The 17,713-nt window shown below is 34.6% G+C and overlaps 1 protein-coding gene across 1 annotated transcript; it reads left to right on the plus strand.

The window, feature by feature from the left end:
• Window positions 1-483: 483 nt before the first annotated feature.
• Window positions 484-16,170, plus strand: LOC130805208 (TIP41-like protein). Its single transcript, XM_057669882.1, has 8 exons — window positions 484-774; window positions 5,087-5,272; window positions 8,649-8,739; window positions 14,660-14,770; window positions 15,008-15,067; window positions 15,161-15,202; window positions 15,432-15,560; window positions 15,929-16,170. Exons 1-8 carry the CDS (start codon window positions 635-637, stop codon window positions 16,037-16,039), a joined length of 870 nt encoding a protein of 289 aa, XP_057525865.1. The 5' UTR covers window positions 484-634; the 3' UTR covers window positions 16,040-16,170.
• The last annotated feature ends 1,543 nt before the right edge of the window (window positions 16,171-17,713 follow it).

Genomic DNA, 17,713 nt, shown 5'->3' on the forward strand with positions numbered 1-17,713 from the left:
CCTCAGGATTACCGCATGAGTTTTTGAAAAGTTTTGATTACCACGTGTAAAACCTAAAACCTCATGGTTATGATATGAAATTTTCCTCGTTTTTTTGGGCCAGCCCAACTAAAAACTATCTATATCAACAATTACAACAAGTGTTTTACCGTTTTACCGTATGAGACTGTTTTACCGTGAGATGAGCTCATGCAAACATCTCATGAGTAAAAAAACACATAATGCTTAATAAAATAATATATTTATCAATTAAAAAATTATACTTCCTCTGATTTTTAATAGTTGTTATACTTTTGTTTTTCACGCTATCTAATACACAATTTTAAACTTTAATATCTTTAATTTCATATAATAAAAAATTCTATAAAGTTAATATTATGAACTTAAAAGACAAATTAAATAAGATCTTTTTAATTATATTTTATTATATATATATAGAGAAGTATATGGTACCAACTATTAAAATTAAATAAAAAATATAATTTTCAAATTTCCGTCGGCATTTGTTATGAGAAAAACCGGAAAAAAGAGGGACTAAAAGCGATAACCCGAATCACCAAAACAAGTGAAAACTCAGTACTCGTTCCCCAAATAAATTTCCTGGTCACCGGAGAGAGAAACCGCAGTGGGGATAATGGAGGTAGAGATCGACGAAGAAGAGCTCAAAATTGCAGGTGGAGAAATCTTGAGCGATGGGCGCCGAGGATTACGTATCCATGGCTGGGAAATCGAGTCTTTTAAGCGTTCCATACTCACCTCTCTTGAACATCGAGTGTATTGTTTCTTAACTTTCCTTTTTTTTCAATCTTCTTTTCAATTAAACTATTTTGTTGGACGGTGATATTTTTACATATGGTCATCGAAATGGGTGAGCTTGAACCTTTTATTTGTAGTATTTCTATGTTCTATAGTTGCTTATCAAGGAATGAAATTGAGGATTGCATGTAGTTTGTCCGGCCCAAGCAATTGAATTGTATTTTTAACTAGATTAGGTTTTAAAATTTTTTACTTGAGCATTTGTCAATGCTCGATGAAGCTAAGGATTTATAAGTCTTTTGTTTTGTGTTATAATGCACACCATCAAAATAACTCTTATATTGTGCACCTTATTCATGTGATGTTGCAAATGATCTTTGATATCAAGATTCAATAGGAAACATCCCACCTAGGAGCTCCTAATGATGTTAGGGTATGTTTCGTACATAGCATGTAATGATAATAGAGGTTATAAACTGCTTTTTTATGGTTATAAACTGATTTTTATGGTTACTAATGTATTTTATGTGAGTGGAGATCGACAATATCAGTGATTGTTTGCATATGGAATTATGTTAATTTTGGATATATTTAGTATTAATGGAGATTGACAATTAGGGTCTAACTTCAATAGTAGCTGTTACAATTGGATTGTGATCATATTCTTTGCGTAAGTGTTTGAATTTGGGGTATATTCAGTATCAATGGAATTGTTTAGCGAAAGTTTAAATCATTTTATTTTAGAAGTAGTTAAAGTGATGCCATCATTAGTATAACCAATATGATTAATCATCGCAAAAATAAATATCGATAGATTAGGACACTGCTATGAACTGATAAATTGGACTAAAACTAGAAAATTAGAAATTGAAATGATAAAATGACAAAAGAGAAATTATACTATCAAATTGATGATTAAAGAACGATTACAAAGTAACGAAAGATAGATCAAGCAATTCGAGAAGCTTGAGATCTCCTAAAATGAGTAAAACTGATCGGGACTTTACGTCCTTCAATAGTTTTACCGCAAGTGCACGGTGTAGCGTAGTACGTTGGCAAGTACGGGTCGAATCCACAGGGAGCGGGGTGTATATCAAGGGATTGTCAATCAATTAGTTGGTTCAACAACGTATATATAGATGTTTGTTGGTGTAATTAACTAAAACAAGCAAATAAAGACTAAAACTAAAACAAAGTATAAAACAAGTAAAGATGCTAATTAACCAAGAACATAAGATCAAAGGCAATACAAACACATCAAAAGGTAATATGATGATGAAAAGGCAAAGGCTAGGCTTTCTCACCAAAGTAGTGTTTACTAATCTTCAACCTAAGGTCATAGATATGGGCTATGGGAAAGAACGCATCTAGGATACTAATGTTCTCTCTCGAGCAACAAAAGCTTCCTAAAACATACTCAACTACCTATTCTCATGGAGCTAAGCATATTTTAAGACATGGAGCACACATTCATCATTTCTAATCAAAACATGTACCTATTTTTATGGAGATGATTCAATTTTCAAACATAGACTATCATTAGAAATCGACTCTCGCCCTCAATTCAATGACACTACAATAATAGCAAAATCCATCTCAAACCATAAACAACACAACCAAGCCAAAGGTAAAGAAAACAATTTAGACTACATACATGGTGATAATGCGTAGCTTAAGCCAAAACAAACTACTCACTCATACTCATATTAAAATTGTAGATTGCAAACAAGCCAAGAACCATAGATGAATGAATTAAACTAGAGTATCCTAAAGAGATGAGTGGAATATAAGTTGAAGAACTACAAGCATGAATATATGAAACTAAAGGCAAACAATCAAAGATAACTAAGTGACATGAATTGAAAAAAATATAAGCAAAGATAGAAGTTACTCTTTTAGGTTCAATCTAAGATTGAACAAGATGATTAGATGATTCAAAGTAATACCCTCCAAAAGCTTCAATAATAATACAAAAGCTTCAATAATAATACATCAATGGTTGAAGAATCCAAGTTGCAAAATGTTATAATAAAGGATGAAGTTAAGATTGCAATTGGAAATTGAAAGTACTTAATTGAATTGAAAGGGAAATTATGCTAAACGTTAATTATTAATTGAAATGAAAGCTAAGCTATGAAGAATACATAGAAATTACTCAAAATGAAAGGTGAAATCTCAGATGCGTAGCTCCATCTTCCTCTTCTCTATTTATAGACTTCAAAAACAAGTGGAGGGGTGGTGGTTTCTTGATTTCTCCACCACCCCTAGGTTGTAGGAAGGGGGTGCCACCCCTAATGGATAGGGTAGGGTGGCTGACAGTCTTGGCAGCAGCAATTAGAAGCAACAAATGTAATTGGACCTCGAATGATATTTAAAAAGATCGCAAAAGCTACCGCCGCCCATCTTGCTCGACCCGAGCGGAGCCCGCTCGACCAGTCGAGCCACCATCAGGTCTAACATCAGAAACTTCAGAAAATTGGACAGAATGTGAAAATTAGCTCCGCTCAGCCTGAGCGATCTCGCTCGACCAGTCGAGCGGATGTCCTGTACTCCTGAATTGAATCCTGCTAATGATGAGAAGCTACTGGAAGTTTGAATGCACTTCGCTCTACCTGAGCCAACTTGCTCGACCAGTCGAGCGACCTTCAGGAATGTGATACTCAGCTTCTGATCTCAAATACATGCCCCTGGACTGCTCGGGCTACCTTGGCTTGAGCTCATTCTGGTCGAGTAGGTTTACTTTGGCTTCTTTTGGCTTGTTCTTATGGCTTTGCTCATGATGTTTCACTTCTTTGAGCCCTCGGCGTTTAGGTGAGCAATGTATGCAACAAAAGGGGCTAGTTTGTGCTCGGTGTTGATGATTAGATTCTAAAATGAAATAAAACACCAAAGCAACAAAACAAGCATAATATCTAATAAACCAATGCAATAACATGTAGTTTCCTCACGCTAAACAAGCCACTTATAAGGGTAAAAATAAAGATAAAATGTAGCTAACAAACTCCCCCAAGCCAGACCCTTGCTTGTCCTTAAGCAAGCATTGCATTATCATAAAGAGAAAAGATCGGGAACAAACATAGATGCACATGAATGATCTAACAACAACTATAATCATGAATGCACAAGCCACAATTTGTCAAAAGATGTATGATTGATTAGCAAGCTTTGATTATCAATTCCAAAAAGTTTGAAGTGTGTTCCTTTTCTACAAATTATTCTCAAAACAAGTTGTCAAGCAATGACCTTAACATACTGAGTCTAAGACTCCCAAACCAATTACAATGAGTATAAGTGGACCTCACTTTTGGGTATGTTAGCCAAGATGAACAGCCACGCTCAAGTGTTTAAAGTTACGCTCATTCCCTCATCCTATGTCTCAAAATGATGTAAGCCTCTAAATAGAGATGTGTCAAATTTTCGCACCTCGGTACTCTACAACTCAAAGGTTATGACTTCATTAGATGTAGGTAGATTGACCTAAAGGGTAGAATTCTGTGCAAGATGATGAAATGTAATGGAAGGTTTATGAATAAAGGATAAATGAAAGTGGTATAATGAATAGCATAACTAGCTTGCTTGGTAGGCTAAATGAAAGTGGTGTAATGAATAGCATAACTAGCTTGCTTAGTCTATGGTTTATACAAGTTGACATAAATATTTGATATTCTTTTCTTTTCTTTTCTTCTTTTTTTTTTTTGATGAATATAGAACCAATATACATTACGACTAACTCAAAGGTGGATATAAATATATAAAAATGTGGTGGAGAAGTGAAAACATAATCGTTGACCGTCGGACTAGTATTAAAGTATGGTCAACTATGAGCAAAAGGAGGCTTATAATGATCAAGAATGTACAACTACAAACCAAAATACAATCACCATAACTATATGCATGAGGTGATTTAAATGAAACAAAATAAAGACTTACAATATTTAGATGTGCCAAAGAGGATTAACCATAGTTTATAGAATCAAAACCAAGCCAAACTAGTATGCTATTAGGAAAGGCATGTATGAGAAATGAGTGGCGTAGGAATAAATGGGTTTTTAATGTTGGATGAAAATGAGTAGGAGAAGGAAGTAGATACCGTCTAATACCAACAGTTAGATCCATTCAAAATCCAAGTTGCCAAATCATGCCTAGTGCGGTACAAATCCACAATCTCATTAATTTATGTGAATGCATGGTAGGGGTTCAATAAATACTCACAGGGTTCACATTGTGCGAAGTAAGAAGTTTATAGTAGCTACACTAAGATTTAAAACTGTGTGTTTTTGTTTTCTTTCCTTTTTTGACTATGCTTAACTATTGTTTTTGTGTTTTGTAGTTGGGAAGAAAAGCTCCAGACATCTCACTTGCCAGAAATGATATTTGGAAACAACTCTTTATCATTAAAGCATTTGTCTACTCATACTAAGATTCATTTTAATGCATTTGATGCTTTACTTGGCTGGAAGAAAGAAGCCCAGCTTCCTGTTGAAGTTCCTGCTGCAGCACAGTGGAAGTTCAGAAGGTTAGTTGCATCATTAGATATGAGATATCAATCCCATCAATTTTTGACTGTTCATTCATTACACAATTGGTAATGCAATCATATAAGATGAAAATTATTATATGTAATCATGTTTGAGTATTTACTATCAACTTTTACTGAGTTGGTATATTCTCTATTCGCATATGAAATATATATATATATATATATATATATATATATATATTATATTTCTGCTTCTTTTTAGCTGATACAATTATGCTCTAAATCTTGCGTGGTTTTCACATGAAAAAATGTAGGTCTTTTTTGCACACGTGTCAATGACCAGTGAATTTGCAACTCAATCAGTGTTTCTGTACTTAGATCTTATTTGTTTTCACTCCGTAATAAGAATGATATACATCACAAACCTAAGTAATAGAATATGACTTAGAGGATAACTACTTCTTTCTTAAAAAAATGGTCACGTCTTTGCGTTGCCTCTTCAAACTCAGGATATTTCTAGAGAAACCCCAATGTATGAAATCTGAAAAGGAAGCATTTGAAAAGTTATGCCTTTTGTACTACAAGTACACATGTTAGCACTAAAATCAAAGTATTTTTGAGTTTTTGGGATGTCAAGGTTTCGGTTACGTTTTGTCGTGGGTGGAGAGTTTTATGGCTATCATTTTTTTGACGTCGTTGTGGTGTTAGTAGCGGGGATGTTAAGTTTCAATGATGGGAGCGTATGGTTGGTGGAATGAGGGGGAAGCTACGTGTTCAACTATGCCAGACTCTATCTTCTCTTCTTTCATTGAAGATGAGTTCAAAATACCCATGTCTGATAGCCTTCCATTTGTGCCCCGAATAATCTCATTCTCAAAAAAGGTCATCACAACATTCTCATACACTTTTTCTCCATTCCATACATGATTGTGACTTAAACTAGTTGATTATATTATTTATCATAGCCGATTGATGTTTTGTTAATGAGAAAATTGTAGTACCTAAATTATCAAAGAAAATATCTTGTTGACCCATCTAAATCGTACCGCTCTAATGCCAAGTTGTATTGAACATGATATTGCTAATGTGATTTTGAAAGAGATTAGAGCTAAGAGAGAGTACTAAAGCAACGGTATAGAACAAATTATTGATAAAGGATAAGAAATTGGAAAAAGGGACTAAGATAAGGGAAATATAAGAGGGAGGATCCTTATTATATTCAGTTCATATTCTAATCAATTATTACATCATCATAAATATAGCTAACAAGTCTTACAAACTTGCTGCCATTTGCTAGATTGGTTACACAATATTCCTGTTCTAGAAGCTTCACCAAAAGACTATTTTGCCTCTCTTGTGTAGATATCGATTCATCACAACCTTTATGCCGAAATATCTACATTAAACTTGTTTTGCAGCTTTAAGAATATTCACGTCAACTCCAAGGGATTTCACATTGTCTAGCCTTGATATCAAGATGCGTCGGAATGTACTCGATGTGTCCAGGTATAAACAAACCATTAAAAAACTGGATATGAATCTTCCGATTCCATTGTCACTTGTAAAATTGGACAATACTAATGTAAATTAAGTCTAATTTGATCTTTAGAGATTCTCTTACTAACTCTAATGCAATTAAGTTATTCACTCTCTTTAACATGAAAATAATGGCGAAGGTTAAAACATAAAATTGATTAAGGAAAGTTGTTAAAGAAGATAATTGAAAGACAAAGTCGAATGCAATGACGACTTGTTTGAAGATGAAAAATTGCATAACTGGAGTATCCAAGGAGATTTTATATGTAGCCGAGGGAAATTTCGTGGTAAGAAAGGATACAACATAATTGATGGCAGTAGCTAAGGCAACAGTGAAGAAGAAAGCATGCTTTTGAGCATTAGGAAAGCATATGAGCGGCCAAAACTTAGCCAAGTATAAGAAAGGTTAAACTAATGCGATAGTAGTTTATGAGGCATAATTATGGGATTTTGACTAGTATTCGACAAAGTGGACTCCAAAGAAATAGAAAGAGATGTTTATAATAATGAGGAGACTAGCAAAGACTCATGACATGGGTATGGTAAAGTGTATTCATATTTATACGATGTTTGGAGCATTTTTTTAAGATTGTAAAGGAGAACGATGAAATGAATTAGAAGACATAATTGTTGCTCACACTATTATGTGAGGTATCAGAATGACTAAGGTAGATGGGACTTTATTTACAAAAACTTGGCCGAGATAGTCTCATTATGAGACCGTCAATTTGGGCCGGCCCCATGCGCACGTGTAACAACCTCACATGTTTTCCCTCCGTTTTTTCATTTTTCTGAGCATTTATCAATTTTAACCTTAAATGTATCCATTTCAACTTAAAGTAAACCTTAAACAGATCAATTAAAATAAAAAAAATTTCAATTTTGACCTATAATTGATCAATTTTGACGTTTAACTGATCAATTTCTACCTAAATATGGTTTTGTTCTCACGATTTCAGAACAGAGTTAATATAATGATGTTATTCTATCATCCTATGGATGAATTTCAAACAACAAATGAATTTCAAACAAAATGGTATACCTATGCAGATCATTGGGTAGTTTCGAGGAGGATTGAGGATTTTCTATTCTTTTATCTCCGAGGCTTTGAAAATAAGAGAGCCCTCAAAAGTTTTTGGAGATGCTGCTGCTATTTAATTCTTTGGTTTATTTATTTGGAGAGGAATAGGCGAACTTTTGATGATCGGCTCATACAGTTGGGAATCTTATGCGAGAAAGCTAAATTCTTAGTGTCACTGTGGGCAAAAGCAAATGGCCTTTTTGAGCATGGTGCTCTAATTGATCTTTGTAGGAGTAATTGAGAGATTGTAATGTAAATTTTAGATGATCTTATTTTTGATTTTTCATCCCTAGTTTTGACGGTTTCTCACGGATATAATTTTTCTTTATATATAAAAGCTAGTTGTTGAAGAAATTAAAAGAAATAATTAAAATACATGCAAACGAATGTTTTTTTAAGTCGTACTTGTAGCGTTTCCTTGGATTCTAGCCCTTTCACTCTTGAACCCAAAAGAAAAGAAAAAATTTGACCCTGATGGTTTCAAGCTACGTGAATATAGACATTTCATCAAAATAGAAGTTTCTTATTGTCATATCAAGAGTAACACTTGTTGATATCGACAAACATTTTACTATGTAAATTTTTATCAAGAGTTGGCAAAATCTGTTTAATCCAAAATACCTATCAGTCTTGTGATGACTTTTTCTACAGTTAGATCTGATTGCGTCAACTGCTAGTGGCTCTTATATCTTTTGTTTTTAGTGCCTTTTCTAAATTTATTTTCATAGGCATCTTACTGTCTATTGTTAAAAGAGATTGTTTGAATATTGCATGCAAATTCTCGTATGTTTGCAGCCAACCATTTCAGCAAGTGATATTGGATTATGACTACACATTTACAACACCGTATTGTGGAAGTGAAGAGGTCGAGACAAACTGTAAAAAGGTTTGGCTACTTAAATACTGGATTTGTTTGCTAAATGTGAAATTATATGATTTGAGACAGTAAAAAGGTTTGGCTTCTTAAAGACTGGATTTGTTTGGCTTCTATATTTCTTACTAACGCCAACTTCTAGTAGTTTTTAGAAAATAATATGATTTGAGACACTATGTCAAGTAATGCCAAAACCATAGTGCAAAAATATGGTTTTGGATGTGGTCGCGAAACGGATTTCGCAGTCAACGCGAATGATTTTGCTTTTAGTTATATTTTGGTCGTGGTAAAATCGAAATCCTTTATGGTACGGTTGCGATATGGTGATGCGACCTTATTTTTGTACTATCACTAAGACTTCTATGTACTAAATTGTAGAAGGGTATTTGAGTTGCTTTTAATATTTTGTTAATATCTCTTTAGAAAGAATGAAGTCGGAAATGGGGTAAGGCTAATCTGATTCCATGTAGTTTATTTGCTTTATTGGCACTAACTTTGTTTCTTTTTGCTTGATAGCTGAATAGGTGGCATTGTTGATAGCATCTTCTTTATTAAATTAATTACTGCATATTGCAAACTTTGCTGTGAAGTTTAATCTATTTTTAGTATTGTGCATTTTCTCGGGATTAAAAAATTTCCATTTCTGATTCTGACTTTCTTAACGGAATCAAACATAATGATGTGTTAGGAGTGCATAAAAGAGAATGCTAACATGGTCATTAAAATCGTCGTTCTTAGTGTTTGAAATATAGTTTGAAATCCTTGCCAACTTCCTCAACCAATTCCTGCTAATCCTAGCCAACTTCCATAATCGATTCATTTGCACCAACAATCACAATAGATGATTCTCCAATTGAATTATCCTCTTATTCAACAAGTAATTGTGATCAGTAAGTGATTTTCCTCCTCCGACACTTTTAGAAACCCAAAAGGATACCAACTTCCATTCTTGTTCTATGTTATACAGTACCTGACAAACACATTTTAAGGCCTGTATAACCATGCAATAATGGTAAGATCCATTGAAGCTACTAAAAGCTGGTTTGTTAGTCAAATGAGCCCTTGCTTTGGCAGCTTTAGTTCGTTCCAGCACATTCCACCTTAGCCTGAGCTTTTACTTCCTTTAAGGCTTTGTTAATCATTTGATTTTCCATCATCTCTTTTTGTTACCCGTAATGCTGATTTTCTTCGCCCAACGTGTGTATTTGAGTATTGTCTGTGATTAAAAGTGAGAACCTTCATGATGCACTTAAATGAGCATAGTCAGCATTCTTTTTCCACTCATTGATCATTATGTTTTATTCCATTTTTTATTTAGGGTTACCAAAATCCATGATTCCCTATACAAATTGCAATTTAGGCTATTGGATCATAATAAGAATTTGTATTAATTCGTATGCTAGAATTGTCGAACTCTATATATAAGAGAATAATGAGTGAGAATGTGGATAACTTAATTCTATTGAAAAAATAATGGGATTGGAAGAAGAAAAAAAATCCAATTATATTACATTTTAATACTTATATTTCGTATCCCATGATTATACTTTAGGTCGTAAGTGATAATTGAACAAGAAACATTCAACAACAATAATGCCAAATTCAATGGTGATCATGAATTCTTTTTCTTTATTCATTCCGATTTTCTACCATCTCAAATTGTAAATCTAGTTCTTTCACATCATTTTCCAATCCGGTATTCCAAGTCATCTTCGGTCTTCCTTGCCCTCTATTTAAGTCACTTAAGCTCCAACTTTCTATACTTTTTACCGGTTGGCTAATAACCTGTCTTTGCACACGACCAAAGCATATTAAGCAATGCTCTTTCATCTTTTCTTTAATATTTGCAACTCCTAAATCCTTCCTTATATCTTCATTAATTTTAACCGTCAAGGTATGCCCACTCATCCATCAAAGCATTTGCATTTCTGCTGCTCTTATCTTTTTACTATGATCCTGATGCGTGGATGGGTTGAATGTTCCAAGAACTTGCAAAACTCGATCAAGAATCAATGCCAAGGTTGATTTACACAAAAAACACAAACACACAAGAATCCTTCTGTTTGAATAACAAACACGAAGGTTGGCCAGGACAACTCTAAAGAGTGGTCCTTATGCCTTGGATAGAGACAAATAACCCGCACTAGGTTGCTTGGCCTCTTCCTCACACTGCAATTGAAAGATACTCTCTCAATCTTCGTGGAATTATCCTGGAAACTCTCTTTGTTTTTACTCACAAAGGACCCTCACAGGCGAGTAATTGAGACCACAATTACTTGAAGGAAAATCAAATGATTAATCTGGAATGTCCATTACAACTGAGGATATCCCTATTTATAGACCTTCAACGGCTATATTCAGGACCCTAACAAACATAACTAACATCACGTCTAATCATTAAGGCGCGTGTAATACATGGCTTGCTTAAAACAGAAACAAAACAGCCTATTTTAAACTAAGTGTCAGCTTCATTGTAAAACTGCCGAGTAGGGGACCTTGTAGCTGAGTTTGTGGATTTTGTGAGTATTAACAACATGTTTCTTGGACCCTGGCTTCTTGGTCCATGTATAGAGATTCCATCTTCCAAGTTTCCATGTCCATCCATGTAGTAGGTGTTGTTTTCCACGCTGTGCAAAGTAGGCTGGCAGGCGGTTTGTCGTGCTGCTTGTTCTGCTTGATCAGAATGTGGGTTTCTGTTTTGCCCAAGTGTTGTTGTGAGGTTTTTCATCATTTCCTCCTGACTTGTCCATGCTTGTATGTTCATGTTTTGGTTGGATTGGGTCTGGTCTTCCTTGTTTGTCACGTCCAAAACAGTAGGCATCAAATCAGTAGCTTGTTCAGCCCTATCCTTTGTCTTGGCTTGGCTTCCTTTGGCTTCCTGACTTGTCTTGCCTTGTGGGTTGCTCTTGATTGGATCAGATCCTTTCTAAAAGTCGAACATTAACATTTTGATCCATATAATTGTGCCAGTCTGAGGATTGTTTGATTAAACTTGCCCTTTACCTTTAAGGGCCCACTTCGATCATATAATATTCTTGGGTTCTCTCTTTTTTTGCCACCCACACTTAATTTTACAGGTCACATGTTGTTGGATGTCTCCACTTCTCTGAAACATAGAGACAAGGTAAAGCGTCCAGTTGAAGCAATTTCTTTCGTTTCTAGCTTTATAGTGTTTCTCGTTATCACGTATGTGCTAAAATTACACTTCATATAGTCTGCTTTGCTCTGCCTTAATTTGAAACCTCGTGACTCTAACACTTGCCTCCATCCTTCTAACATAGCTTGTTGCTCCTCCCTAGTTTCATCTACCAAAATAATGTCATTGGCAAACAACATGTAATAGACACGTCTTCTTGTATCGATTGAGTTATCTCATCTAGGACTGCTGTGAAAAGAAAGGGGCTAAGGCCGACCTTGATGAAGGCCAATTGTTCTTGGAAAAAACCTTTATGGCCCCTTTTACATGTCCTAACATTCGCCTTTACTTCTTGATAGATATCTTGCAATATATTAATATATTTTTTGAGAATGTCCTTCTATGTCATAGCCCACCAATGTACTTCTCTTGGTACCTTGTCGTATGTTTTTTTCAAGTCAATAAAAACTATGCATACTTCATTTATCTAGACCTATAGAATTCCATGATTTGATAAGATGAAGGGCTTTAATTGTAAATCTACATGGCATAAATCCAAATTGGTTCTCTGATATGGAGGTACAATCTTGGACATCCCCTTTGTTCTGACAAATAGATACTAGAGAACTTCTTCTCTAGTCATTAGGCATCTTGTTAAATAGATTAGTTATCCAAGTCACCCCAATCGTCCCTAGGCATCTCCATACCTCAAAAGGTATACCATCTTGCCCAACCGCCTTCTTTAGCTTCATTTTCTTCCAACGCTCTATCCACATCTGATATTTGTGTTCTTCTCATAAATTCTTTGTTTTCATCTAAGAGAGTGATTATTGTGTCCCCTACAACATTTTCTTGTTCTCCGTTAAAAAACTCATTAAAATACTCTCTCCTTCGATCCTTGATGTTCTCGTCCTGAATTAGAGTGTTCTAATCCTTATCCTTAATATACTTTACTACTCCTATATCAATGGTGTTTGGTGGCCTCCTCTTTGCCATTCTAGATATATCTTTTTCTCCTTTAAAATCTAGTATGTCGAAAACCTTTTTAAAAGCTTTTAATTCCACCTTATGGACGTTGTTTTTATCTTGGTTTTGATATTCTTATACTTGTCTAAGATCCTCATTCATGCATTTTACTAATGCAAGATTACATTTTTTTTTATTTTCCTTGTTAACTGTCTTGACTTCCTCATTCCATCTCGATGTATCTTTCTTTAGCACAAAACTAACACCTGATTTTTTTAAAATCTCCTTAGCTATTTGAATAATGCAAGTTTTCATCGTTGTCTAAGTAATCTCTACATTTGAAGTCATCTCTTAATTTGCTTCTTCAATAACTTTATGGGAGAAAACTTTGCATTATATTCTTTTAATCTACACCATTTAATTTCAAGCCCAGATAAAGGAGGAGAGTGAGTGTTAGGTTATTCACAACCCGTTTGAAACATTATAAGTAATACTTGGTAAAGCTCTCAAACGTGAAGTTTACACAAGATTAGATTTTTTATTATCGAACAATTCTACTTGGTGGCAACCAGTTTTAATGAAGCGCGAGTGGTAGCTTTTTTTAAACTTTTTTCCACATGGTTACAAGGTATCAAGTTTATAAGAATCGTAGCAAAATCAATTAAGTATTTGTTAAAAGTCAATCAAACTAAAAATATGCCCATATTTTTTGTATTTTGAAAAACAAAATACAACAAACTCTAAACAACTTAGCCCTATCCTACAACCACTCAGCACCATTGAGCCACCTATCATCTCCCATGTTGCACCATTGGTCCACCTTGCCCACCCTTACTAGATTGGAATGAGTTAGACTACTTTCTGTAGTCATGTCCTTCCTCCTATTAGATTTAACCGCCATTTGAACAGAGTTGAACGAATTCATGATTTCATGAAATTTTTTCCCAAATTCAAGAAAGGCAAACTTTGACCTAAAATTAAAAGGTAATAAGATCAAAGAGTCAGTATGTTGAATTCGACTAAAATTAAAATGTAGAATCTTACCCTAAGGCTGATTCTGACTATGTCCTTAGGCATCAAGGATAAGTTAATTCTATTGCAAACTTTGACTAACAATAAAGTTTTTTCGAACAAGAACCAACTTAAAACCCACCCAAGGTGCGACATCAAGGATGTTTTGGGTGGTAATGGTCATGCTAAGGGCAATGTTTTTTGTTTGAATATTGGGGGCACGGAGGGGGAATAGTGAGGAAATGGGCTGGGTGGGGGAAGGGTCTAGAGGTTGGGAGGACGATGGGGGAGGGTCGGGGTGGGTGGGTTCAAAATTTAGATGTTTTTAAACATAAAACTAAAGAAGGAAAAACTAGTAAAAACCCCCAAAGTCAACAAAATATGCTACTTTTTAACGCAATTTGTTACAACTTTTATAAATCTGAAACCTTGCTGGTACCATGTGGAAAAACTTCTAAAAATGCTACCACTCGCGTTTTCTTAAAACCAGTTTCTATCGAGTAGAATTTCCCTTTATTATTTGTATCATATCAAGTTCTTCGTAAAAATTCCGAACTATCACAATGTAACTATTTCAATTTCGATCTACCTTTTTAAATTCTGGCAATTATAATTTTGGTGACCTTCATTTGAGTAGGAAGATCAGAATTGGAATCTTTTCACTATCTCATATTGTTGATTGCATTTTCTTCAGATCTTGTTGATCATATGCTGCATTTTTCTATCAGGAAAAAGTTTTTCTCTTTCACTTGGGAGTTATCAAACTTGTTTCTGTACTTTCCAAAAGTTGTAAACCCATTCAAGTTTTTTGTTGGACAGATTGCAAGCAATAATTCAGATGGTGGTCCTAATCTCTTCTGGGAGGACTGTGAGGAGAAGATTGATATGGTTGCTCTGGCTTCAAAGGAACCTATTCTGTTTTATGACGAGGTTAGCATTTATATAGTGGCTGTAATTGAGGACAATTTTATCTATCTCGTACATCTTCAATTTAGTAAATCTATGTTTATCTCAATTGGTTCATCATTTATTCTATGTTGCACCCTGCAGGCGTTGTTTAAACTTATAAGCCCTTGCACCTTCTATGGTGCATCATTATTTTGTGCTTGATGCATTTAAGTGTATTGATCATTTGCTCAAGTTGCTGGTGTTGTTCATTTGGAGCAGGTGGTATTATATGAAGATGAATTATCTGACAATGGAGTATCTCTTTTATCTGTCAAAGTGGTAAACATTTGACTTTTTTAAAATTATAAGAAATGAAAACTTTACGGTTTTTGACCATATGGAGCACTGAATGGATCCATTTCATTTTTGCAGAGAGTTATGCCTAGTGGTTGGTTTGTACTATTCAGATATTGGGTGAGTGGTGAACTCTAGTCTTTCTTTTTATTTATTTTAAGCGATTTTCATCAAGTCTGAGCGAATGCATCCCCCCAGTGGATGGTTGAAGTAAGATCAAGTGTAAAAGTGGTTGTACTTGAACTAGGTATTACTACAAAATTATATATATGTGAGAACTAGTATTATCTGGTGTTTACATCAACCTATACTTAAAAGTTATTACCTAATCATGAGCTGTTTTATATAGCTCAGAGTTGATGGTGTGCTTATGAGACTACGGGACACTCGTCTGCATTGTGTTTTTGGAGAACACTCATTCCCTGTTATTCTTCGGGAAAGCTGCTGGAGAGAGTCTACATTCAGTGCCTTGGCTGCAGTAAGTATCCTGGCTTTTTACCTGTATTATGTGCTCTTTGTCGTCAATACTCCCTCTGTCGCACTTAGTTTGCACAATTTGTCATTTTGGTCCGTCTCACTTAATTTGCATCATTTCTATTTTTGAACAATGGCCCACCACGTTTTTTAATCTTGTCCATATATTTCAACTCTTTTAATTTCATCCGCACAATTCGTTCTCTCTTTTCATTTATTACCATTATCCACTTTTTTCTTAAAAAACTTTCACTTTCTCTTTGATTCAATTCGAATAAAAATGTTACTACCGTTTTGTTTTCTCGTTTTTCATGGTGCTCTCTGTCTGATAACTGATTTATTGGTTTATTTTGTCTTATCTTGATGTTACAGAAAGGGTATCCCGTTGATGCTGCAGCATATAATGATCCAAGCATCATTAGCCAGAGGCTCCCTGTTATTATGCATAAAACACAAAAGCTTAAATTCTGTACCAAACTGTAAGACGTGTAATAGTTATTTAACATTAGTTTGCTGAATTTGAAATCATCAAATTGTTTCCCATTCCAAGCAATCTGTATTATTTTGAATGTAATGTTCTTTCTATATAGATTATTATCTTTATTTTGCCACAATGCAACATATTAGAATGCTTTAATGAAGTTGTGAAGGGTCAATATTAGATTTTTGCTTCTGGGTTTCATATTTAACTTCCTGACCCGAGCTTGGATTGACACTGTAAGTGTCAGGATTAGGATCCCAAGATATGGGATCTGACACTTCGATCTAAGCAGAGAGATCCCCCTCAAAATATCCAAAGGAATGTAGGCATGTAACATTACATCGTACTCAACAGTTATTAAAAGGTATAGCTGACTTTACGCATAAAGCTAAGATAAGGTGGGGACCACATGGAATGAGCTAATGATGCGCACGAAGGTTGAGAAGGACATTGCTTAGTGATGATGGCACCCAACTCCAAGTCAATCATTTGATATAAATCCCTCAGCATTTCCCACCGCTAAGGAATCTGAACTTTTAACTCGTTACCATTTGCACTTGTACATTTACGCTTGCATTGAAAAACAACACCAAATTACATCGGATTTCCCACCACCAAGGTATATGTATTCGCTGTCAATCACTTATGAATAAGCATTTACTCTCGTACATTTACACTTGTATTGAAAAGTATTTATCAAGGTCTCACGCCATTAACAAATCATAGCAAGTTCGTTCAAGCTAAGGCTACAATTCACTTGGTATTAGAACTCACCCAATATATCCACTTGAGAGTCGAAGGCGATCTGTGAAGTCAAACTCTAGCCCCCAACTTGTGCTATTAGTGCAGACTAGATCTGTTAGAGTGGTTTTACTGACAAAAAGCCAAAAAAAAGACAAAATACTCTCACATACCCACCCTACTAATTCGCACTCTTAAAGTTGATTAAATGCATTCAATTCTAGACAATGCACAAAGATGATATGAGTTATCTTAAAGTTATATAAGTAGTGTTTCCAAACTTTTCTCTTTCCTTTTTCCTCTTACAAAAATTCTAGCCTTTATTGTAAACTTTGGAGTTATCATTAACCTTATGACTGATGGTAAGCCCTAATCTTTTTATATTTTAGTTTTTTGTTTTTAGTTACGAATAAAATCCATTTTTTCTATATTATAGAGTTATTTTATTCATTTATTGTATTTAACTTACTCATATATTAGATTTTAAAGTCTCTCATAGTAAGAATTTGAAGTCTTGTTATGAATTTGATGGCAAAAAGGTAACAATAATTGTTGTGAGAGACGGTCTCACAAAGAGACCGTCCCTAATAGGCTTGTCCATTAGGTTTTTTAAAAAATAAAAAACAAAATATGTAGTGTAATTGCACGCTTACTCGGTAGGATATAGGATAACTCAGTAGGCATTTAAGATACATCAAGTAGGGATTCATAGTATGTCAAGTAGGTGTTATGTGTCGTAGGTGTTCAGGTTATTTGCTGTAAGGATTTAGGCTAAGTGCTGTAGATGTTTAGGTTATTTGCTGTAGGTCTTTTTGTTATGTGTTGTAGGTATTTTTGTTATATGTTGTAGGTGTTTAGGTTATTTTTTGTATGTATTTATGTTATGTGCTGTAGAAGTTTATGTTGTGTTGTAGGTATTTAGGTTATTTGGTGTA

This window comes from Amaranthus tricolor, chromosome 2, assembly GCF_026212465.1.
Source record: "Amaranthus tricolor cultivar Red isolate AtriRed21 chromosome 2, ASM2621246v1, whole genome shotgun sequence".
NCBI classification, from domain to species: Eukaryota; Viridiplantae; Streptophyta; class Magnoliopsida; order Caryophyllales; family Amaranthaceae; genus Amaranthus; species Amaranthus tricolor.